The sequence below is a fragment of the Mesitornis unicolor genome, unplaced genomic scaffold, assembly GCF_000695765.1.
Source record: "Mesitornis unicolor isolate BGI_N332 unplaced genomic scaffold, ASM69576v1 scaffold4489, whole genome shotgun sequence".
In the NCBI taxonomy this organism is placed as follows: domain Eukaryota; kingdom Metazoa; phylum Chordata; class Aves; order Mesitornithiformes; family Mesitornithidae; genus Mesitornis; species Mesitornis unicolor.
In genome coordinates this window covers 1-10,150 of record NW_010207828.1, presented here as the reverse complement: position 1 = coordinate 10,150, position 10,150 = coordinate 1, and the positions used below count along the sequence as shown (strand labels likewise).

The 10,150-nt window shown below is 53.0% G+C and overlaps 1 protein-coding gene across 1 annotated transcript in view; it reads left to right on the top strand.

The window, feature by feature from the left end:
- The window catches only part of GIGYF2 (GRB10 interacting GYF protein 2), a 61,048-nt gene extending 58,484 nt beyond the window's left edge, over window positions 1-2,564 (top strand). Inside the window, exon 27 of the mRNA XM_010192249.1 lies at window positions 1,844-2,564. Coding sequence (XP_010190551.1) covers window positions 1,844-1,911 — 68 coding nt within the window. The 3' untranslated portion in view covers window positions 1,912-2,564. The remainder of the gene's footprint in view (window positions 1-1,843) is intronic.
- Window positions 2,565-10,150: the final 7,586 nt, after the last annotated feature.

Here is a 10,150-nt window from a genome sequence, read left to right as displayed (position 1 = left end):
GTGTGTGGGATGCAATCCCTGGTTGGGCAGGTTTGGGTCTGCTCCTCCTGTAGGTGCAGACACAGCCCCCATGGTGAGACAGTGGCCTTGCCATGGTTCCATACCATACAAGTGTTATCACTTGTAGCAGTGCACACTGTCTGGAAAAACATGCTGCTGGTTTCAGCAAGTTCAGCCACTTGGAATCTGAGACTGAGCTGAAAATTTACATCACTGAATAGAAAATCAGTTCTGTTTAGCTCAAACCAGGACACCTCATGAAAAGGCCCCTTCAATACCTTGGTTATTGTCTGGAAACCTTGAAGTGGTTCAGGGCTGTCATTAAACTGCCTCTCCTCTTCTGAGTTGAGCTATGCAAGGATGGTGGTTGACCAGCCCCTGTAGCACTGATGGAAGAGTTTCTTTAAAGTGGCCTTTAAGACACAAGGGCATTGTGTAAGTACCCAAGTAGTGAGCATTATGGGATGTCATGCATTGCTGTAGTGTTCTTGTAGAATAAATGCATCCACATCTGTGCTGTGTGTGGGAAACCAGGGCACTGCGCTGGGTCAGTGCTGGTGCTGCTTAGCTCATACTCATATAAAGCAGCCTGGTATTAACCACCTGGAAGTCTCTGCTTTTTCAGGCTATAATGGGTTTCTTATATTCACTCCTTGTTCTCAAAAAAAACCCCAATACTTTCCAGTTAAATCCATGGTTTCCACATTGAATGATACTGAATTCATCAGTGGAATGCTCACTTAACACCCCTTGGTGCTAATCCAGTGGGTCTGAGCTGGTTCCTCAGTTGAATAGTTCAGAAACCTGCTCGTGTGGTGCAGAAGAAAGCACTAAATAGAATTAAGAGTTGCAGCTGTAAGAGAACCAGCATGTGTGGCTTAAAAATCAGTGTACTCTGTTACCAAGTAATTCCAAACCCTACTGCCACGAGAGGGAGCCAGAACCACTTCTTAAACCTCCTGAACCGAGCACTGTGTGTGGTGGAGAGGATAGCTGCGAAAAGCAGTTTGTTTTCTAGCACGGAGCAAGCCTACGCAGCATCCTCAAGGCAAGGAAGTGTCAGGTTTGTGTTCAGTAGCCTTACAAAGGAAAAATCCATTCTCTCACATTCCGTACGGGGTTAGTGCAACCGTAAAGATCTGATTTGGGGAGGAAATTTGCGTATGATACGGTGGATTTTTTCTTGTAGAGAACCGTTTTGCTTGTTCTCGCACTTGCGAATCATGCACTCGGCACTTACAGTTAAAAGATTGGGTGGAGGTTGAGGTGATCTCAATCTGCATAGCCCTAGATAACTTTGTACCTTCTCATGTTGTATTCCTGAGGCAGATCATAAAAAAAGCATGGAAACAGATGGAATTGGCACTAGATTCCATGGGTTCATAGACTTCCAAGCAAGGGACAGAGTTGCTCACACCCCCTGAAGTGTTGAGCATGATTCCACGTGTGGATTTGGAGTTCACCAGCTGTTATTTCTGCATCTTGCCCCGTGCAAGGTGACTCAAAGGTGCTCCCTTCCAAGGCCTTGCTGACCCACGCTGCCGTTGTGCCTCCTCCTGGCTCTGCAGATGGCATCTCTTCATGGGAGTCGAAACCAGGCTTCTGCTGGTCTGTTTCCAAAGTCGAGGGGTACTTACCTAAATGTACAGTTGATGATCTTTTGGTTTACTAAGAAAAGAACAGTTTGAGTAATTGTATCTTCAGCCTTACTGATTTTCCTGGAGTCCTAACTGGAGGTGTTATTCCCTTTATCTTAAACGTGCTCCTGTGTGTAACAGACGGATTGCATCAAATACAACGTGCTGCGTCCCGATTTTTGACACGGCTCCTTTCTGACTTGCAGGGTTTTCAGTGAATGCCTCATCAGAGCGGCTCAATATGGGAGAAATAGAGACTTTGGAAGACTACTGAGCATGTGCAAATCAACTGGCTTTTCCTGCATCTGTTAACCATGGATTCTCCGTTCTGGACACAGTACTCTCCACCGTGCGTCCTCCTTTGCCTCGCAGTGAATCACGGGATCGATCATCTCAGGCTGCTTCCTCCAGCCCTGGCAACCCCTTTCTGCCCAGGACTGCACAGGCCTTGTTCCTGCTGTCAGCCTAGAGCCACGTGGACTTTGTTCAGAGTCCTGGGAGGGTGGGAGGTAGGATTCATTCACAACAAAGCTGATTTGGGCAGCAAGCTTTCACTGTGCTGTGATTTCTTCTGCTGACATACCTGGAAAACAAACAAACAAACAAACAAAATCAATTGGGATCCTGCAAAGCATTGCTTCCCTCTCCTGGTTACTCTTCCCACATCCAACACGTGCAGCCACGGAGAGAGAGAGCTTGTGGTTAACAGATGTTGGTCAAAACCAAAACGCCACACAGATACTGACTTCCGCGCTCCATCAGGGCAAGAGGTGCTCTCCCGGGCCAGGAGCTGCATTCATAAGCTAACCTTAGACTGGCGACAGAGGAGAGGGGCGGTGGTGGGCGCAGTTTAGCTTGGGTTGGTTTGAAGTTGCACACCCCCTGCCAGCCCTTCTCAGCACATGGTTTTTGGAGGGAGAGCTTGAGCCTGTCTTCATTAGGTGGTGATGAAGCCGGTGGAGTTCGGTCGGCAGACTTCAGCCTTCCTGGACAAGCGGGGACTTCACTCTGGGAGTAAAGCGGGGTGGCATCTCTTCTTTCAGGTTGAACACGTCCCTTCAGTGCTACCTTCAGAGGGTTAGGACCAGTTTATTTTGGGCTCTTTTCCTGCAAATTTGTCTCGTTTAAGAGACGGTAGGATCTTCACCGCGTGGGTCTTTGGTCTCTGGTGAGGGTGAACACTGGCTTTCAGATACGCCCCCAGCAGTCTTAGTTGTCACTTCAAGCAGTGCTTGGGTTAACCAACAGAGGTGCCCTTTTGTCACGAAGAGAGACTGTGGAGGGCGAAGCTACGAGCAATGACGGCCCTGCTCGTCTCCTACACCTGAAACCACCTGGCACGCCTTCACCGGATCCACACTGTCCAGGCCTATGGAGTCACCCTCCCCTCTCACCGAGAGAGTAACACCACCTTCCCTCAGCCCCCGCCCCGTGCACGCACCACACAGAGCGGAAACTGCCAAATGCACTTAGTCCTGGCCCCTTTTTTGCGGGGGCTGGGAGCTGCGGAGGGAGATGCGCTGCCGTTTTGGTGGAGTTGTGTAAAGCTGTCTGTCTGTGTCATCACTGCCTAAAGAAAACAGTTCGAGTTGCTCAAGAGCAGTTTGGCTTTGGGTTTTATTTCGTTTGGTTTATTCATTTTTTGGGGTCACCTTCCCCCCCCCCCTCCTCCTCCTCTCTCTTCCCCCTGCCCCCAAACATGTACAGTAACTATACAGAGACTGCTGCAGACTTGTATATAGTTTTTGGATCCAATAGCATGGAGAGACTTGGAACTGTTGCAAATCTGGTCTCCCTGTCTCCTTTGCTTTGTAAATTCATAAAAGGGGGAAGAGGGGTAGTTAAAATGTTTACAAAACTTTAAACTCCCTCTGAACTTTTGCCAGTGTGGGGGGGAAAAAGAGAGAACTTAAATAAAACCTGGTTGTATTATATCTGAGAGAAACACTCCTGCCTGCTTTTGTCGAAGCTGGGTTTTGAGATAATCCCTGGTGCTAAAACTGACCCAAAACTCGACTCTCACCAGTTTCCATCAAGAACAGCAACGAGCAGACGCAGGACGTGGAACAACGGCCGCTGCTCTGTCATCCCTGCCGAGGAACACCGGTGGGGGTTTGCTGTTGGTACTTTTAGAGGTCAAATAAACAGCGGTGAGTTGAGATGGGGCAGCTGGAATTCCACGTGTGCTCCTGCTCGTCTGTTCGTGCAGGACACATTGAGCCACGGCTGCTCTGCTGCTGCTGCAAACACTTGGCCGTGGAGCCCTTTTGGACCAGTTGGTACCAGCCACCCGCTCCAATCCCCTGCCCTAAATGAGGGCTTTCATTTCTACCCTCAGTGTAAAGCCCACGCGGGTACCTCATGGGCTTCCCTTTTTAGTCTAAATCTTTTATTTTTCTGTTTTTCTACTTGTTTGTGTTGAAAATCCCAGTAAAAGTTGACCGAAGATCTCCTAACATTAACGTGATCACAGAGAACACGTCAGTAAATAACTTCTGCAGCAGCTGTGCGTGACGTTTAGCTGGTGTCAGTGCCTGTCTAGGCTGATGCTTTGACTTTAATACCTTTATTTCTTTTTAGAGTAAGGTGTCCAGTTCATGAGTACTTTGTTTTTTAATGCTATGGTCTCATTTCTCCAAGCTCATTCTGGCTGCTCTGTACCGTGTAACAGATAAGCAGAGGCCTGTTCATTCCCAGCTCGGCTGGGGAGCCCGAGAGGAGCAATTCACCGATTGCTGTGTGACAACGGGGATATGCAAGCAGGGAAAAGGTGCGGTAATTTATTGAACCCCAAGGACCCTCTGAGAACTTTTAGGTAATGGACCAGTGGGGAAGATGCTGCTTTTAATATGGTGATGGTCTGGCTTCTGCGTTTAGTACAAGTTAAGGTGTTTGGGTGGCACTGCCCTGTCCCCTCTGTGACAGACGGGGCCTGTTGCTGTAGTGAGGGCCACTGGGACCAGTCGGGATGGGGAGAGCAGGAGCTGCAGCTCTGTGTGTGCTGCTGGGTGTGTGCTTACGGACCTGCAGCTCCCTGGTGTGAACCTGGAGATGTCGGGGGTTTCTTTAGAGCCCGTTTCACCAGGTTACCTCCGAACTCCTCGTCTCACTGCAGGGCACTGCTCGGTGCTCTTGCTTTTTAGTGCTTCCCATTGCAGCCAGGCGCCTTTGCAAGGAGCTGCAGCAAGCAGAGCGGCTTCAGAGGACACCTGAACGGATCCCTAAAGAGACCCCTTAGCAGAAAAATCTGAAATTTAAGACAAAACTATTTGTGTCATATTTTCAGAGCATAAAGAACCGATACTGGGTATGTTTATGTACTTTATCACATCATCTCCTGAACAGAAATGGTGAAGTAGTTAAAACAATCCCCCTGAAATCCTCCCGTCCCCTCACAATGAGCTGCAACGTTCCCCTTGTCGTGTCCTCCATCCTCTCCCAATCCCCTTGTCACGTCCTCCATCCTCTCCCAAGTCAGTGGGTGCAGACGTGACTGGAAGCAAACCTCGCTCTTCTCTGCCGTGAGCTTTTCCCAAGCCCACATGGAGGGAAGGGACAGGGCAGGGGCTGCAGGAGGAGCCGTTGTCCATGTGGTTCGGATCAGAGGAGGACGCTGCCCTTGCCTGGATGCTCCCCTGGAGGACTCACTGGGCTCTAGCAGCGGTCAGAGACCACACAGCTCCTGTGCCACTCCTGTGAGTATCCCCCCCAAAACCAGGGGTGCCACGGAGCCGCTCTGGCTCCGGTTCAGAGCCACTGAGGCCCTTGTCCTTTGCTGGTGCCCAGCCTGGCAGTGCCACCGCTGCCCTGCACGCCAAGGCCAGCACAGCCCTGCTGGGTTGTGGGGTCGGCTGCCCCAGTGGCTCCTGCGGGATGGCTGCTCGGAGGGAAGGAGCATCACCGACCGCTGTGTGCGTGCTGGGCTGGCAGGGTGACGGATTCGTCGGGCTGTGGGGTTTTAGGCACCGCTGCAGAGGGTGGAGCTGGCTGCAGGAGGAGGTGTGCTCTAGGAGGCAGCCGGAGGAGTCTCTGCGGGGCTCTGCTCTCTGTCCACTTGCTGTCGTGGAGGATTCTGTTTTGACCTGACCGGACAAAGTTTCTCTTCTAGCGGTGACGTTTGCGAGCGTTGTGCTTTGAGGAGTTTTCAGAGTTGCTGCTGGTGCTGCTCCAGAGGAAGCCATGCCCTGCCACAGAGTCCTCCGCCTGGTCCTGCTGGCGCTGTGTGGTGCCCTGGTCCCCGCCGTGCTGGCAGGTAAGGAGCTCCGGTTGCCTTTAAAGCCCAAAGGTGTCAGATCCTTTACTAACCTCTCCACTCCTTGCACACCTCCCTTCCCTAAATCCTCCGTGAGTACTGAATTGTCATTGAGTAACGGAAAGCGGCTTTGGACTGGGCGGCTGCTGCTCTCAGGGTGAGCAATGCGTTCTTACCCTGTTTCTGTTGAGGAAAAGGGAGAAATCAGTAGATTGTGGATCAGTAGGTGGGGTCCTGCCAGCAGCCTGGTGCTGGTTGTCTGTCAGATTTCATGGTAGGAAGACGTTACGACCATCGAACACTTTAGCTGAAGTGTGGGTACCAATTTCTGGTCCCTTCTGTGCTTTCTGCTGCAGCAGAGCACTCCAGAGCCGCTGCAAGCAGCGATATGAACGTGTCTGAAAACGCTTTGCTGGGTCCAGGGCTGAAGTTTGTGTGGAGCTGGGTGTAGGGGCAGGCAGCAGCACGGGGCAGGTCCGTGGCTGTCACTGGGCTTCAGCGAGGGCTTCCTGTGAGACACTGATTTTGTGAGGTGCTGCTTTAAGGAGGCTGTTCGGTGCTGTTTTGAGGAGGTTGTCAGTGATTTCAGCCTCATTTGCTCCTGCCTTTAGCACAGCTACGCTGGTGGAGGGGAACGAGGGGCATGGTTGGCTTCCAAGGCCGGCTGCTCCGAGCTGGGCTTTACCACGGAGGAAAGCCACCTTCCAGACGGGCTCTGAGCTCCCCCGGGGAGCTCCTTCCTGCAAAGCCTCTTCATTCAGCGCCACTGAGGCCGGAGGGATGGCTCAGGCCAAGGGAACGGGCACAGCGCTTCTTTTCCTCAGTCCCTGCCCTGCCTTCCCAGACCTGGAGCGAGGCTGGATCGCGGTTCCCTCCCAGGTTGTTCCAGGGGCCAGCGATCTCTTTAATTTAATTTATTTTTAAAGGAGCTTGCATTCAGGTAGGGAAATGTATTGCTGTGCTGAGCTGGAACATCTGTGGGTGCCACAGAATTGCTGCAGATGGTTTTCCCCTCATAGGACACCGTCTTGCTGGGAAACCTTTCAAATAACTAGAAATGAGCACTAAAAAGCGCACGTTTCCCTTCTCACACCCTGAGCTTTGGTTTTGCTGTAGTGCAACGTGAACCGTGTAAGCACAAGTATTTCAGAAATGGGTGAACTTCCAGTGAAAACTGGGTCTGCCGCTGTCTGAGCTGGGTTTCTTTCTTCACATTAAGTTGCTGATGTTCGGTGCGTATTTGCTCCGTCTCCTGCCTTGCCAGCTTCCCTGTGTGCTTGCTCTTGGCTGCTGTTGCAGCCGTGGTTTGCACTGGGCTGTCGCTGCCTCCCTGAGTCGCTTTGCTCCTGTTAATACCCCAGATTCACTTGATTCCCTCACTGGGTGGGTGATATTCGTGCAGTGAGGCCAGTGCTTCTTGAGCAGCTTTGAATGCATCCTCCTCATCGCGGGGTGTAGAAGAGACCTCAAGCTTTCTCTCTATCGTATTTTAGAGGCTGGAAACCCTCTTAAATCTGTTCTTCTCTGCTGCCTCTAAGCAGGACATGAGGAAACCAGGCTGTCCGCTGAGCCATGCCCGGCGTGGAATGGTTTTCTCCCTCATGAGCCATTGGTGCCTCCCCCCAGCACAGGGTCTCTTAGTGCCCAGTGGAATTTTTCCTGCTTTTCAGCCCGTTTGAAGAGGAAATGTCCCGCCTGGTGGCACCGAGCGGGGCAGGGCACACAGACAGCGCTGCGGTCCCCGTGCGCGCACACGCAGCCCTGCCTTTCGGTAAACAAGTTGATTTACCGCCGGTCAGAGCCGCGCAGCTTTGCCCTATTCCCCGCCGGTCAGAGCCACGCAGCTTCGCCCCGGAGCATCACAGGCCACCCTTTGTGCTCCTCTCAAGGCCTCTTTTCATCCCCGCGCTGGCCCCCTGCCCGCCGGGGCTACCTGGGGCCGGGCAGGCCTTTGCTGGCCCTGCCCGCACCGCGCGTTCCCCGTGGCAAAGCAGCCACGAGCAGCAGCGCAATCTCGCTGGCTGATGGTGGCCATGCAGACCCCATGTCCAGAGTGAGTCTTTCCTTCCCCACGGGGTTCAGTTTTATCACAGCGAGCGTTAGAGTGACCTGCACCAAAACCCTGGTGTAAACGCTCAGGGGCCCAGTGTAACAGGAGGAGTCTCGCCGATGGCTGAGGTTCCCATCCGGGGGTCGCAGTGAGAGCGCTTGTGGGGCGCTGTGGGTCCCTCTCACCCGGCCACTCTGGTTTCCTGCGGTCAGGGCTCTGTGACTGCAAGGGGTGAAGTTCTTCTCCAGTTACTGAGCTGTTTCCCATGTCCCGTTTGTCGAAGATGGGGAAACAACCGAGTCTTTAACCCCTTTTGTCCACATCTTGAGGTGCAACAGCAAACAGAGCCAGTCCAGTTCCTGCGCACCCAAATCCTCTCTGCTCCTGCCCTCTCCAGACTCAAGGGGCGCTTGGGCTCAGAGCACCGCAGCTTTGTGAGGAGCTGAATCTGTTTTTCCCAGTAGCAAAACCAGTTTCACTTAACGAATGCAGAGCTCCAAGTGACGTGGAAGTTACTACAAAGCCTTGGCTTCCAAACCGGGTCTGTATTTTGTAGCTGGACTCTGCTGTGGGCTGATGAATCCCTGTTTTGAGCTGATGTGGACCTGTATTGCCCTGCCCTAGCAGAGCAGTTGGTGTCTGGATGAAGAAAAGCAGCGCAGCAGGAGGCTGTACCATTTGGCGAATGCAACAAGGGAGAGGTACGGACGACCTTGTCAGGGGTGTCTTTCTGTAGCCACTCGTGTGTGTTACAGCAACAGGAGAACAGAAGGTGGTTAGGAAGCTTGTGGAGCTCACGTACTAGAAAGCGAGAAGTAGTAAACAGGTTTTGTCAGGCAAATCTCTTCCAGACCCAGTTGTTCCAATGCGTCCCCCTGGATTTACAGCGAGTCTTTGTAGGCCGTTGCTCAGACCTGTTCAGCACCCGATCAGAGGTGCTCGGAGCCCCTTGCCCTCGCTCCTGATCCACGACTGACCTTGGCACCAGCACTAAACCAGGAGGGTGCTGCAGAAAGCTGCAGGTGACCGTGGCCTCCCTCTGCCCCATGGAGTGGTGCAATACGGAGACACAAAAACCTGGAGTTGGGAATAAACCCCAGGTTCTGAAGGATTGGAGCAGCAGCACTGGGTGCCGTTAAGTGGAGGTGTAAACTGTCACGACTGGAAACCTGTGTGCAGTGTTCAGGTGACAGCGGGTGCCCTCGCCCACTGCCCGGGACCACGGAGCATCCGTGTCGTGTTGAGGCCCTCGTTTGTCACACAGACTTGCGGAGGAGGAAAGCGTCGCCTCCCGCTGACGGGCTGCGCGGGTGGTGAGGTGCCCAAACCAGCTTGGACGAGACAGGATCGGCCACTGAGGGATCTCCGGGGGTGAAGGTGTCCGGTGGCCACGTTTGGTGCCTGCCTCGAGGCCCTGTGCTCTCGTGGGGAGTTGTTCAGGACATCCTGAAGCATAATTCGGATTTTATCGGCTTCCTCCAGGGCTGTCGCTCGTGGAGACCTCCCCAGTCTTACCCTGGGCTGGCAGCTCACCGCCCCTCCTCACAGCATGGAAACAGGGCTGTAGTCCCGTCGATGTGCTGGTGCCCAGTCTGGATCCTGCTGCAGTCCTGGTGGGTCCCTGCACTGTTCAGAAAACTCATGCTCTGTTCCTCATAGTGCAGCAACTCCGGGGTTTTTCTTCCCTTTTTCTGACCTCGGTGGTAACAAACCTGTGCTGGACAGAGGGAGAACAGCAGTGTGGTGTATCTGTGTCCCTGAAATAAGGTAGATTATAGCGTTGGCAGGTGGGAAGGAGGAGGTGCCATCCTGCACCCGGCCTGTTGCAAAGCCCTGAAATGCGTTCAGTCCATTTTCTCTGGGTTTCACCTTTGCCCAGTGAACCCCCAAACTGGGATTATCCCGTGTCTTTCCCTGAAGTGCTCTGAAGCTGCATCTTTACCATGGGGATCGCACTGGTGGTTGGTGGAGCAGTGGTTGCCCCCAGGTTGTCCAGGGCTGGGGCTGGGGCAGAGCTGTTTTGTGCCATGGGGTCAGGGTTCCTCTCCCTTCAGAGCACCCAGGCAGGAAGCTTCCTTTCTACAAAGCTCTTGGGTGAGCAGGAAAACCATCTTGCCTTTGATATTGGTTCCCAAACCTTGATTGTACCCTGCCATTGCAGTGGGTTTGGGTTTTTTGCACAGAGCAGTCACAGGAACACGGCCAGGGCTT